General features: G+C 51.3%; 1 protein-coding gene across 1 annotated transcript in view; it reads left to right on the forward strand.

Annotated features, from left to right (window-relative positions):
- wnk4a (WNK lysine deficient protein kinase 4a) overlaps positions 1–14,790 on the forward strand; it is a gene marked incomplete at its 5' end in the record, with an annotated part of 33,182 nt that overhangs the window by 7,934 nt on the left and 10,458 nt on the right. The window contains 8 exons of the mRNA XM_042343453.1: positions 3,070–3,242; positions 4,088–4,308; positions 4,994–5,151; positions 8,345–8,433; positions 9,697–9,916; positions 10,965–11,316; positions 13,061–13,179; positions 13,958–14,028. Of these exons, the coding sequence (XP_042199387.1) occupies positions 3,070–3,242; positions 4,088–4,308; positions 4,994–5,151; positions 8,345–8,433; positions 9,697–9,916; positions 10,965–11,316; positions 13,061–13,179; positions 13,958–14,028 (1,403 nt within the window). The remainder of the gene's footprint in view (positions 1–3,069; positions 3,243–4,087; positions 4,309–4,993; positions 5,152–8,344; positions 8,434–9,696; positions 9,917–10,964; positions 11,317–13,060; positions 13,180–13,957; positions 14,029–14,790) is intronic.

Here is a 14,790-nt window from a genome sequence, read left to right on the forward strand (position 1 = left end):
AGGGGTGAGATCGCATGGGCCAAAGGACCTTCTTCATCCAGACCCCTCCTGTGATCTCATGGTCTTGTGATTTCAGTGCTGTGAAGTTACACAGAAACGCCTTTGTCCTGAGCGGCGACGTCTTAAGAGACGGAATTGAGGTCAACTATTTGCCCCCTTATTTGACAAAAACAACATTTAAAAAAAATTGGATTAAACGAATGCCGGATGATGCGTCTGATGCGATTGAGGAACACAGGAACAGGAGTAGGCCATTCAGCCCCTCCAGCTTGGCTGATCTATTTATTAGCGCTCACAAAGTTCCTTTGAACAATTCAGTAGTAATAAAAGGGTGATTGGAGTTGAGGTACAGATCAGCCATGATCTAATAGAAAGGCGGAACAGGCCAGAGGGCCTGAATGGCCTTCTCCTATGTTCCTATATCTATATATACACACACAGGGAGAGAGAGAGAAATACTTCCTGGTCTATCTAAAACTCTCTGAACCTCTGAAGGAGACCTGTTTGCCCCAGGCTCTTGGCGTATCTGCACGTCTATCTTTCTCTCCCGTATGAAAAGAGCCGTCCAACGTGCCACTTTGTGACGACGACACGTGCTGTTAGGAATCGAGAGCCCTGCCTTACCTGGTCACTTCTCATAGCTCAGCGAAGCAACTCCTCGTTGTTCCCCTCGGCGCTGCCTTCTTGGCGTGTTTTGGAATCCGATTGTTTCGATACCACGAGCGTACCATTCAACGCCATGTGTTATTAAGCGCTCTGTACTGAACACGCCCTCGTTCCCCTCAATGTGTGTTTCTCTCGACACGGATTCCAAAGTACCTAACGTGAGATGAACATAATAATAATAATAATAATAATAATCCTTGCATTTGATGTAGCGCTCTTCGAGACGTCTCGAGGCGCTTCACGGGAATAGGCTGTAAAGTGAATTGACCGTATATTTGTGGGCGAAACGCGGCGGCCGATCGTGGACTGAAAATGACCAATTTTATTATTGTTTTGTTTTGGAGGGATTATTATTAGTCGTGTGGAGTGAGGAAACTTGCTCAGGTTCCACGAGCAGTGAGTAGGAACCCGGTTGTGAGTCGACTGGCGGATCGCTTTCCGCGGTAATAATCCCCCCCCCACCAAAAAAAAACGGTCACTTAATCCACCACTGTTTGCGGGACGTCGCTGTGCGCAATTGACTGCCATGTTCGGCCCACAAAATGCACAGTCACTACTCTTTACGTTCTGTGAAGCGCTTTGAGACGTCTTAGCGACGTGATAAGGCGCTTTCTAACAACTCTTGCGTTTGATATGGGGCTCTTCGAGACGTCTCAAAGCGCTTCACGGGAATAGGCTGCAAAGTGAATTGACCGCATGTTTGTGGGCGAAACAGAAGAGACCGTGAGGTGTAGTGGCTGTATGTTTTGTGGGCGAAATGCTCGGTAAACAGGGGCGGGCGTGTGGACGAAGGAAACCTGCCTGAGGTTTCGCTCTGCCCTAGGAATGGGGAGGGAGCGAGCAGCACCAGCGCGGAACAGAGGGCTGAATGGCATCATGTGCCCTTAAAGCATTGTACAATTGTACAGTATGTGGAGCTATTGAAGTCGAGACAATTCCCGCTTCACGGGATCAACGCTGTAAGGCAGCTCCGAAAACAATAGGGCCCCCAAAACTATAACCTTTAATGCCGTTGGCAGAGAGCCAAGGTAACATTGCTGTGGTTTGCCATGTGCTGCGAGGGTTAGAGAGAGCCCAGCTGTGGAACGCTAAATAAATCATATTAAAGTGGGCCATCGGGAGAGAGAGAGAGAGAGAGAGAGAGACACGTTTCTCTGTTATTAAACCGCTCTTTCCCGGTGAGTGGGTGTCCTTTTACACAATGGAGGGAGTGGGGGTGGGGAAGAGATAAGAAAATACCAGCCTTCTCCTCTCCTCTCCTCTCCTCTCCCCGCCACCCCCACCGCCCCACTTTCTCTCCCCTCCTCCACCTCCCACCGGGAGCGCGCACACAAACGGTGCGTTTATTACAGCTGTTGATCGAGCTTCCTGACTTTCATCCAGTCCCATCCAGGGCTCCTACCCAACTTTCTGCACGGTTCAGACACACTTGCGTCATGCAAAAAGAGTTCATTGAGTCCATTCTCTCTCTCTCTCTCGGCGTCAATAAAGCCGAGCCTGTCACCGCAGACACTTTTACCCACGAGCTCCAGGCTGAGGTCCCTCTGCGTCGCTGGGGAGGGGGTGCGCGGTGTGTTGTCGGAGACGCCCATTGCTTTGGATCTCTCTGAGCGCACCGAGCTGCCACGGGAACAGGAGGAGGCCACCCGGCCCCTCCGAGAGCCTGTTCCGCCATTTCTCCTAAGATCGCGGCTGCGTCGGCGGCCCCGTTCGGGTGGAGGCAGAACATCTCGCGTGACAGTTTTGTGGCCTCGGCCGGCCAATGCGCGCTCAGCGCACTTCGCGTTGAAGTCCTTGAGGCGTCGCGATGATGTGACAACGGCAACAACAACAACAACAGATCACATTTATACGGGGCCTTTTCACATCGGGAGGACGTCCCAAGGCTGAAATTTTAAATTTCCATTGAATTAAACCCGGTTGAGGCTCTCGTTAAATGAAATAACCCAATTAATGAATCTATTCCGGTATTTTAATTCAGTCGCTTGATTCAATTGGTTTCGTTTGATAAGGCGTTGTGTCACGCGGTGAGGATTCTTCCTTCTTATTTTATTGTTATTAAAATCCCACCTTCAATTTTTTTTCAAACTGAAGTTTAAAACCTATTAATACTTTGAGCCGCACGAGCGGTTACTTTCCCCCTCGCCCCCTCTCCCTCGCCCCCTCCCCCTCGCCCCCTTCCCCTAGCTCCCTCCTAACCCTCGCCCGCTGCCCCCTCACCCCTCTCCCCCTCGCCCACTCCCACTCGCCCCCTCCTTCTCCCTCCTCTCCCTCGCCCGCTCCCCCCTCACCCCTCTGCCCCTCGCCCTCTCCCCCCCCCACCCCTCCATCGCCTGGCAATGTGAAGCGCTGTGGGACGTGACGCTGTGTGAATGCCGCTGTTGTGTCTGTCTCTCCCCACAGACTCGGAAGCTGTCGAAGGCCGAGCGGCAGAGGTTCAGTGAGGAGGTGGAGATGCTGAAGGGTTTGCAGCATCCCAACATCGTGCGCTTCTACGACTCCTTCAAGTCGTCCATCAAAGGCCACAAGTTCATCGTGCTGGTCACCGAGCTCATGACGTCTGGGACCCTCAAAACGTACGTTTGTCGGCAGCCACAAATAACATGGGTTTGGGGGGCGCGGATGGTGATGTTGTATGTGCGTCTGTCAGCGCGTGCTTGTGTGACTGCGCGTGTGTATATGTGTGAGTATATGTGGTGTGTGAGTATGTATGTGGTGTGTGTGTATATATGTGTGTGTGTGAGTGTGTATGGTGTGTGTGTATGTGGTGTGTGTGTATATGGTGTGTGAGTGTATGTATGTGGTGTGTGTGTGTATGCGTGAGTGTGTATGTGGTGTGTATGCGTGTGTATGTGCGTGAATATGTGTGTATAAGGTGAGTGGTGTGTGTATGTGTGATGTGTGTGTGTGTATATGTGAGTATGTATGTGGTGTGTGTGTACATGGTGTGTGTGAGTGTATGTATGGTAGGTGTGTGTGCGTGTGTGTGAATATGTGCGAGTGTGTATGTGGTGTGTGTATGCATACATGTGAGTGTGTGTGTACATGTATGAGTGTGTATGTATGTGATGTGTGAGTGTGTATGTGGTATGTGCGTGTGTATGTGAGTGTGTGTGTATGTATATACGTGTGTGTGAGTGAGTGTGTATGTGGTGTGTGCGCGTATATGTGTGAGTGTGTGTGTGAGTGTGTGTGTATGTGGTGTGTGCGCGTATATGTGAGTGTGTGTGTGTGTGTATGTGGTGTGTGCGCGTATATGTGTGAGTGTGTGTGTGTGTGCATGTGGTGTGTGTGTGTGGTGTGTGCGCGTATATGTGTGAGTGTGAGTGTGTGTGCATGTGGTGTGTGTGTGTGTGTGTGCGTGTGCGTGTGTGTGAGAGTGCGTGTGAGGTGTGTGATGCATGCGGCTGGTGTTTTGCAGGTACCTGAAGAGGTTCAAGGTGATGAAGAACAAGGTGCTCCAGAGGTGGAGCCGGCAGATATTGAAAGGCTTGCACTTCCTGCACACGCGCTCACCGCCCATCATCCACCGCGACCTCAAGTGTGACAACATCTTCATCACAGGCCCCACGGGCTCCGTGAAGATCGGGGACCTGGGGCTGGCCACCCTCAAGAGCGCCTCGTTCGCAAAGAGCGTGATAGGTACAAAGGGGAACTCTCTCCCCAAATCCCTCCAGTTGGCTTCCCCCAAACCCCTCTCTCCCCCTCGTCTCCCCTCCCCTCCCCTCTTCCTCCTGTACTGTCTACAGGGTCCATCAGCGAGGAGGAGGGGGGAGGTGGGGGGGGGTGTTGTGTGTGTCAATGTTGTGTGCGCTTGCGTCAGTGTGTGCGCGTGCGAGTGTGCGCGTGTGTGTGTGCGCGTGTGTGTGAGAGGGACTTTTCTGAAGAGTCCTGGAGCTCAGTGGTTGGTCCGCTCGCCTCACAAGCGAGAGGACCCGGGTTCAATTCATGCCCCGGACGAAACGTTGGGCACGTTTCCTTACTCCGCACGCCTGGAGGTAATAATTCCTTCGAAATAAATAAAAACTAATTTGGTCACTCAATCCCCGACTGCTGATAATAAGGCGTCTCACAGCGCTTTCGCAGGATATACTACAAGAGCGTAGTGGCTGTGTATTTTGCGGGCGAAACGCGGCAGCCAATTGCGCGCAGCCGCGTCCCCACATACCAGTCGCGGATCGAGTGAGCGGATTAGTATTATTGTCACTACAGTATTTTTTTGAAGGGATTAATGCCGTTTTTTTTTTAAAAAAATCGATAATTAAAAAATGAATTTATTTGTTTTTACATTTTTTTGTTTGTTTGTTTGTTTGTTTGTTTGCTTCAGGAACGCCAGAGTTCATGGCCCCCGAGATGTACGAGGAGAAATACGACGAAGCTGTCGACGTTTACGCCTTTGGGATGTGTCTGCTGGAAATGGCCACCTCCGAATACCCTTACTCCGAGTGCCAGAATGCGGCTCAGATCTACCGCAAAGTGACCAGCGTGAGTGTGAACCCTCCCACCCACCCGTCCGGTGTCCGGGAAGCTGTTGATGTCGTCCCGTTCAGTTAAGGGCGATACTCCTCAAATGGAAGCCCCGCTTTCAAGCCCCACGTTTCGCCCACAAAATACGCAGTCCACCCACTTGGCTGTATATCCCGTGGAGCGCTTTGCGACGACGCGAAGACGTGATGATAAGGCGCTGTATCAAATGAGAGGATTATTAACAACAACAACAACAACAAGATTCCATTTATAAAGCGCCTTTCACGTCAGGAGGATGTCCCAAGGCGCTGCACAGTTGGGTCATGACCCGAGCATTGGGGGAAATGGTCAGGGTGAGGGGAGGGAAGGGAGGGAGCGAGGAGGGGGAAATGGTCAGGGTGAGGGGAGGGAAGGGAGGGAGCGAGGAGGGGGGAAATGGTCAGGGTGAGGGGAGGGAAAGGAGGGAGCGAGGAGGGGGAAGAGAGTCGAGAGGGGAGCTGAAGGCTGAATTAATATTATTATTATTATTATTCTCCCAACGTGAATTGGCTGCCGTCCCCCAATGGGCTCCTGTAGTTCTGGCATGTGTTGCACGGGACATGGTGGTCACGTAACACTATTGTACTATTTCATGCGGAGAGAGATGGAGCGCCGAGGCAGTGCCAGGATACCAGTTAATGATTAATGCCACGTTACATTGTAATGTGCAAGAAAATTACCAGCATCGGTGTAACTGGCTTGTAAATGACTGGAGGCCATAAGATTTAGCAGGGTCTTAACCTTTAGACCGTTGCCTTCAAATTTTAAGGTCATGGAAACCTTTCGCAAGCGTATTTTTTCTTTTTTTTTACCTTCGAAAGGGAGTTTCTCTCTTTCTCCCGCACGGTGTCCTGGCCGACAACCCCCCCCCAAATCGCATCGGTCACGTCACTCGCTTCCACCACTGTTTGCGGGACGCCGCTGCGCGCGAATTAGTTGCCGCGTTTCGCCCAACAAAATATGCCCAGCGTCTGCGGTGTCTCGCGCGCCCTGTGAAGTGCTTTGAGACCTCGCCACGATGTGGAAAAAAAAGGGGCTGCGTCAAACGGAAAGCTTTCTGACTTACTTATTTACGAAAGGACATGGGCACTGGCGTTTCTGGGAAACAATTAGTTTCATTCCACTGACCTCTGAAAGTCAAAATACTTTCCACCTGCTCCCTAACGGGTGTTTTTTTTTTAAACTTAAGAAGAAGTTAAAGAGTTTAACGTGCGTTTAGTAGGACCTAAGCGTGAAACAGACGCGCCCCCGGCAGAAACATTAATGGTTTCAAGCCCAATTGTGACTCGTCCATTAAAACATTCCCCTAAAAGCAAAAAAAAAACCCATCGCAGCTGGCCGGTTGCTTGTTTGCGCCCGAGCCAACGGGAAGCTCGAAAAGAAAGGAATATTCTCCTGCCCTGATTTAACCGAGAGGATAGGAGGCCGTTGCGTTTCGAGGTAAATGCGTTCTTGAGCTTAGTCGCGCTCGAAGACTTGCGGTCACCTCCCCACTCTCCCCCCCCATCCCCCCCCCCCCACCCCCCCCCCGACCCTGCGTGAGGGGGCGCTGCACAAGTACAAGTTGTTGTTGTTTTGAGGTTGATCCCAAATGAGATCGAAGAGCGGTTTTGTACGGCATTTTGTTTCAGTGAACAGGGTTTTGTCCGGCGAGTTGGTAACAGAGAAACAGTCGGCCTGGCTCAGGCGGTTCAACTGAGTTAGTTCAAGTCAAGTGAAGGGCGCTATATAAATGGAAGTTGTTGTTGTTGTTGTTGTTCTGGGGCAAACGTGCCTAGAGTTACCCAGAGCGAGACACCGCAGACACAGGCCGGTTCGGGACGCGGGCTTTGAGGGCAATGGCCGGGCGAGTCTTGAGAGATTATTGCTGGTTTTTGTTTCCTCTTTGGCCTCTGTAATGTTTGACAACGCTGCAACGATCCAGACATTTGCTTCAAGGATGTTTCAAAGGTTCGAGTCGAAGCCGAAGGCCATCTTCCTCCTCCAGCAAGTCCGTGTAGCACCGCTTAATGATGCTGAACTGTGCCAATGTGCAAATGCCAATCTGATTATGTGCATTTGACCTTACAGAAACTTGTGCTGGCATTATGCATCTGGGTTAGCCTGGGAGCGGAAAATGCAATTAAACTTGATGTACGTCGTCAGAAAGCCACCAGCGCTGGCTGCGGCTGGATTAGGCTGACATTGGCACATTATAAAGAGAAAAGAAAAGGCCGTATCCAGTTGGACGACCCTCCTTTATCAGGCTGGCTCGCCCCACTCGCTCCCCCCTCAAAGGGCTCCACTGAATATACTGTGAAGTGAATTGACTGTGTATTTTGTGGGCGAAACAGTTAGTTAGTTAGTCCATTTGTTCGTTCGTTCGTTCGTTTGTTTATTACACCTCCCTTCCCTTGCAACACCCTCTCTCCGCTACGTTTACAGATTGCTTCCCAGCCCCCCAGCCCCCACCTCGAACCCCCATACACACAAGTGCATGCCTTGCAGCTATTTCACCAGATGCTGTTTAGACCCTTTCTCTCCCTCTCTCTCTCTCTCTCTCTCTCCCTCCCCGGTAGCTCTCGGCGCCATGAATACAAACCAGACAGGGCTTGGAGCGTAGCTAAGTGCGTCCCCGTTCTGAACAGCGGATTTTTTTCCACTGGAATCGGGTTCCGCTCGGTTACTTATCCCACGGGAGCTCGAGCCTGTCACGAGCGCTTAACTGATTTCAGTGGCACAAAGGCTGGAGAAACACTCGAGCGCAGCCTGGATGTTATCTCCCGATATACCTTATCAAATACTGTATTCCATCGATTAGCTCACTGCGTGGAGCCTCAGCAGAACAGAGACCACGATAAGCATCTTCCAATGTCGCAAGGCCTCCCCGATGATAAGGAACCAGCGAAGCTTTAGTAATCCTAAGGGTCCAACACGACTATCACAAACACAAATAAGCTCACGAGGAGCCAAGATGTTGGGAAACAAACCGACCTGTGTGTGTGTGTGTGTTTTTTATAATTCAAAAGTTACTGAGTTTGTTCTCCAGCCTTTAATTACATTTGTACCATAAAATCCTCCTGTGAAGTTAATGATTACTTCCACCGTTATACTCTGCGAAAAACCTTTCCGACTCGGGTCTAGTTCAGGCGAAGGGTTATTCTTTTATGTGTGTGTGTGTGTTTCTCTGTAGGGGGTTAAGCCAAGCAGTTTTCACAAAGTAAACGTCCCTGAACTCAAGGAGATTATCGAGGGCTGCATACGGCAAAACAATGATAAGAGGTAAGTCCTGGACGTTCTGTGTGATTATTAAGTGTTTTTCTTTATCTCAGTCTTTGGGGGGTGGGGGAGGTAAGGGTGGAGGGGGATGGTGGGGGGATGGGGGGTGTGGGGGGAAGTTCACCAACGTTAGAACGATGTGAGTCATTTATACACCTGTGAAGTGTGACTGACACACACACATTCTCACACACACACACAACGCACACACGCCCAACTCCGCTTTAATAATAATAATAATAATCCTCGCATTTGATATAGCGCTTTTCACGTCGGGAGGACGTCCCAAAGCGCTTCACAGACCACACTGTAAAATGAATTGACTGTATATTTGTGGGCGAACGCGGCAGCCAATTGCGCACAGCAATGTCCCACAAACAGTCGTGGATTGAAAATGACCAATTTATTATTGTTTTTGGTTTTGGAGGGATTATTATTAGGCTCTGTGTGGAGTAAGGAAACTTGCCCAAGATTTTGCCCTCTGCCTGGGATTGAACTCAGGTCTCTCGCGATTGCTTTAATTGGAGGATCGTGTTAAACAGCCGCAATCGCACTTGCTCGAAAAGTTTATTATCACAATGAATAAATATGGTTTGGTTTCATGTTCGATCGGGCCCTTTATCACGCCGACGCGTCTCAGATTACAGTGCGAGGTGTCGGTGTGCACTCGCATGTGTCAACCTGTATTGGTTCAGTCCATCACGCTCCCACCCGTGGGTCAGAGTTCGTGGGTTCAAGCCCCTACGTCCAGGACATTGACGTCACAGTCCACAGTACACTACTAATATTGTACAATAAGTACAATATTAATAAGAATTCTTGCATCTGATATAGCGTCTTATCACGTCGCAAAGCGCTTCACAGAATTCTAAGGATTGGCGGTGTTGTTGAAAAGTGGAGTGACTGTGTATTTTGTGGGCGAAACACGACAGCCAATGGCACACGGCGGTCATGAATTGAGTGACCACAATTTTTTTGGGAGGGATGGTAACCCCCGAAAAGCGAGCCACCAATCGACTAACAAGCGGGTTCCTGTTTACTGCTTAATGTCTAGCCGAAGGTCATTCGGCCCACAACTGCACAGTCACTACACCGTGCAGTAAATCCTGTGAAGCAGCTTTGACGCAGTATCACACGCAAGAATTATTGATTACGATTACTACCTACTAAAGAGCGTTGCCCGAAAACTCCCACAAAGTTGACTGCCACCTTGCTGTCCTATTCTCGCTCTCCCCCCACCCCCCCCACCCGCCACCACCTACCCAGGTACACCATACAGGAACTCCTGGATCACGCCTTCTTCCAAGAGGAGACGGGGGTTCATGTAGAGCTGGCCGAGGAAGATGACGGAACCAAATCAGCCCTGAAGTTCTGGCTACGCATGGACGACACGAAGAAACTCCACGGCAAATACAAGGACAACAAAGCCATCGAGTTCCTGTTCGAGCTCTACAAGGATGTCTCCGAGGTGGTGGCCCAGGAGATGGTGAGTTGCCGTTATTTGTGCATAAGGGTGTAAGGATTTGCCGGGCGAAAGGAGATCAAGGTCCATCCCATCCTCCTTCCACCCAGCCTGTAAGTCGCTTGACATTTTGTGTCCCAACTAAAAACCGTGTGTGTGTGTGTGTGTGTGTGTGTGTGAGGGGGGGGAGGGTGATGGTGGGGGGAAGAGGGAATAAAACACACTGATTTTGCAGAAGAAAACAGAATAGAAGAGGACTATTTGTTATGTCTGTGTATGCTGCTCGTGCCCCCCCCCCCCCACTGGAGCTCTCTACTCTAATCCCATTCCTCCCTCGCTCTTTCCCCATGGCCTTTAACGTTAATTTTCCTCAAGTGTATCTTCAGTTCTTTATTAAAGATTAGGTTGACCTCAACGACCATTTATGGCAATGTTCTCGTGGCTGAAAACACTAACCACGTAGGGAATAATTTCTCAATTTCAGGCAAATTGCGTTACTGCCAACAGCCCCTCTCCTCCTCCCCCACACAGCAATGAAATGAGTGGTCAGATGTGATTGTTTTCGGGGTGAACTTTGGACGAGGACCGAATATCGTCTGGGAGGATAATGCTCTCCCATTTTTCTATGACATAATCCCACAGGATCTTGGATATCCATCTAAAGCACCAGAACAGGCCAAACCCCAGCTCCAGAATCATTGTTTCCCAACAAGGCTTTCCGACCCAGCATCTCGGACGCACCACACCCACCCACCCACCCACCCAGGCATTATCCTCTGTGAAGGGCGTTGTCCTTAACAGTCCTTGCATTTAGTGTCGCGCCTCATCACCCACAAAATATACAGTCCATCCCGTGAAGCGCTTTGAGATGTCTGAAAGAAGTGATGAGGCTCCGTGTCAAACGGGAGGATTATTATTATTATCGCCTCGGTGAGACGTCTCCAAGCGCTTCACAGGATTACGCTGCATGGCGTAGTGACTGTGTGCTTTGTGGGCGAAACGCGGCAGCCAATTGCGCGCGGCAGAATCGCTTTAACTGTTTGAGATGACCGGCTCCTCGGTGCCTTGGCAGGTAACGCTGGGCTTTGTGTGCGAGGTCGACTACAAAGTGGTTGCGAAAGCCATCAGGGACCGGGTGACGGACGTCAAGAGGAAGCGGGAACGAAGCCACCGGGTGCGAGAGGAGCTGAAGAAGAAGGAGCAGGAGGAGAGGCAGAAGGTGTCCGAGCTCTCGGAGGAGTCCAAGCCCGTCCCGGACGCCGCCCAGGGGGTGGCCGGGGGAAGCCAGGCGTCGCAGCCTCTACCTGCCTCGGGCTCCCCCAAACACGTGCTCAACCCCACGTTCCCTCCCGAGCCCGAGGAACCGGAAGCGGACCAACACCAGAGCTTCGTCTATCGGCACACCGGATACTCCTCGGCCACATGTAAGGCACGGAATCGGGAAGCGGACGGGATTCGAGCCCAGGTTTGGGGTTCGCTCAGAGAGAATGGGGGAAGGGGGATTGTTTCGGGTGGGTGGGTGGGGGGGGGGGGGGTTGGGAGAGAGCAGGCCTCTCACAGCTGGTGGAGGTGTGCGGTGGGGTGGGGGAGGGGGGTGGGAAACAGCTTCGCTAGGATTCGCTCCACTTGAGTCAGGACAATAGCGTAGTGATTAGCGCGCAAGCCGAGAGGACCGGGGTTCGATTCCCCGACCAGGCCAACACCTGAGGCGAGTTTCCTTACTCCACGGGCCTCCGACGACCGAGCAAGAAGTAGGAACCCGGTTGTTGATCGATTGGCAGATCACTTCCTGACGGTAATAATCTCTTCCTTCCCCCCACCACCCCACCCCCCACCCCAAAAAAAATTATAATAATAATTTGGTCAAAAGAAGTTTCACCCTCAAAAAATACACAGTCGCTCCACTTTACAGTATATCCTGTGAAGCGCTTTGAGACTTCTGAAGATTGTTAAATGCAAAGGATTATTATTAACAATAAGATTTCCAAACCCATTTTAACTTCCTCAACTAAGATATGGAGTGAGTTTAGGAATACCGCAGTTCAATTCCAGCCCCCCCTTCACCCCCCCCAACACCCCCCGGGCCCCCAAAGGCGAATGCTGCAATTTTTAGGTAAAGGAATTGTTTTAGGGGACAAACCGTTGGCTTTTTAGTTGGTGATCTCTGTGCGGTGTGTCCTGCTGTTCTCCAGGTCAGGTAGTCAGGTCAGCTCTCTGGCACATCCTTCCTCTCCCGAGCCTGGGTCAGGGAACGCATCATTACACAAGGAACTGTGGACACTGACTGTTAATCCGCCTTATCCGACGGATCACAGCAACCAAACCACCAGCTTGTAGCAATCTATGGCTGATGTGATTGTCCTGTTAGAAACCAGAGGGAGTCAGGGGAGGGGAGTCGGTGGGGATGGCGGCGGCGGTGGTGGTGGTGGGGGCGCGGGGCGGGGGGTGGAGGGCTGTTGAGGGATTCCAATCCGCAATTTCACAGTAGGATTTTTTTAATAAGAGAAGATGTGGAAGGCTGTGGAGGTTGGGTGGAGTCGATGGGGATGTTTAGAAGAGAGATAGTCACAGACTTGGGTTCGATTCCCGGGTGGGTCGGGGCAAAACCTTCGGCAAGTTTCCTTACTCCACACACACACGCGCGCGCACTCGCCTCTGTTTACCCGGCAGTAAGTAGCAACCTGGTTGTTAGTCGATTGGCGGATCGCTTTCCGGGGGTAATAATCCCTTNAAAAAAAATGTGATCACTCAACCCCACAACCGTTTGGGGGTCATTGCTGTCTGTGCGCAATTGGCTGCTACGTTTCGCCCACAAAATGCAGAGTTACTACACTTCACAGCGTATTCTGTGTGAAGAGCTTTAAGACATCTCAACAACGTGATAAGGCGCTGTATCAAATGCAAGGATTATTGTTATTATTGTTGGGTACCGGAGGTATTAGGGTGGGGGTGTGGGGTGATGAAAGAGAGGGGGATTGGGATGAAAAGAAGATGTAATAAACTAGTGGAACAAGCTTCATGGGGTGAATGGCCTTGTCCTGATCCTGCTTCCCGACTTTTCCGGTGATAGAGTTTCCAATTGAAGGATTTTTTTTTGGTGGAGGGAGAGGAAGATGTTTTTTCCCGTCGCAAGTCTGTGACTGGGGTCTGTTTTCTTCCCCTGACCAGCTGACTGCGAGACCGATGGCTATCTAAGTTCTTCCGGGTTTCTGGACTCCAATGAGAACATGCACAAGGCTTCCAGCATCTCGGCCACTCAAACAGAGATGGGCCTGCAGTATCCTCTGGTGAGTGAGTCAAACTCCCCGCTGGATCCCGACAAGGGAGAGAGCTTCGGAGATAAACAAAGCCCTTCAGCCCATCTGATCTGCGTTGAAACAACAACGAATCGATCCGTGCAGTGTCAGGAGGATCCCGAGGAGCTGGACAGTCAGGGATCCACACCCGAGCTGGTGGTTGGGATCAGGAGGGGGTGGAGGCAGGGAGGGAGGGTAAGGGGGTAGGAGGGTGACCAAAGGGGCGGTCGAAGAGGAGGGTCTTGAGACAGGTCTTGAAGGAGGCGAGGGAGGGAGCGAGGCAGGGGGACTGTGGGATGGATTTCCAGAGGGTGGAGGCAGCGAGGCTGGAGGCCTGCCCGGAGATGCGGTGCAGTGGGGGTGTTGTATTGTCCTTCGGATGAGACGTTAAGCCTCACTCCCCGTCTGCCTGTTCAAGTTAAAGGACGTTAAAGATCCCGCTGGAAAAGAGAAAGGAGTTTTTCTCCCTCTCTCTCGGTGTCCTGGCCATTAATCCCCCGAATAAAATTGGTCACTCGCTCCATGGCTGTTTGTGGGACGTCGCTGTGCGCAAATGGGCTGCTGTGTTTCTCGCAGTCGCTGCACTTTACAGCGAGTCCCGTGAAGCGCTTCGAAACGACCCCCTGACGTGAAAGGCGCTGTATCAAAAGTAAGGTATTACTATATTGTGTTCCGTCCGCGATGGATGCTCAGGGATGCTTTGGTTTTGGTTGTTTCCTGCAGCCGAACGTACGTAACCTTTCCCTTTGTGTGTCTTTCGGTATCGCAGAACATCGCTGTGTCGATTCCCACCAAGCAACAGTTGTCACCTCACAGCGGACTGAACTCACCAGCTGACAGGTTAATGAGAATCGCGAGAGGCCGTTTCGAGAGAACGGACTGGTTTTTGCACAGCGCCCGCCTTCCACGTCGGGAGGAGGTCCCAAGGCGCTGAACAGTCAGGGATTTGCCCACCAGCTGGGGGGAGCTGGATGGCAACGTTAACGTCTCCGAATGCCTCTATAAGCCCTTCACTTGTCAGGTGTAGTGACACACAGGGAGAGAGTGGTGCATCCCATCTGATCACATCCCCCTCTAAGCACCTTCCCTACATGCAGCTCCTTGGGCTGTCTTCCCGACATGAAAGGCGATACACAAATGTAATTTGTTATTGTTATTTGTTGTTGTTTTCCCCCCCCCCCCCCCCCCCCGGCCATCACAACATTGAGCTGCTTCGTATACGAGTCCCAAATGTCCTGGCCTCAACCACCCTTCCTGGCAACGCTGTTCCCAGTTGCCGGTTGCCCTCTGGATAAAGAAACACTTCCTGGTGTCTGTCCTGAAATTGCCCGCCCTTGTGAAACTCTAAACCCCGTCTCCCCGTGTCCTCTACTGTCCCGGTCCATCCGAAAGCAGGGGAGGAGAGAAAAGGGACGAGTCTCCCCGACAGCAGAGGGCTAGAATGGAAGGTGAACACATACCGTGATCTCACTCTGTCATTGCTCAGCTTTCCATCCAGTAGTTAGTGGTTAAAGTACATCAATCACCGGGAACCAGAACCGTTTATAAATTGCCCGTGAACTTTTAAATGCTTTATTGTTCCTTCGCTTTATTTAATCAAGG

The sequence above is a fragment of the Callorhinchus milii genome, unplaced genomic scaffold, assembly GCF_018977255.1.
Source record: "Callorhinchus milii isolate IMCB2004 unplaced genomic scaffold, IMCB_Cmil_1.0 Scaffold23, whole genome shotgun sequence".
NCBI lineage: Eukaryota > Metazoa > Chordata > Chondrichthyes > Chimaeriformes > Callorhinchidae > Callorhinchus > Callorhinchus milii.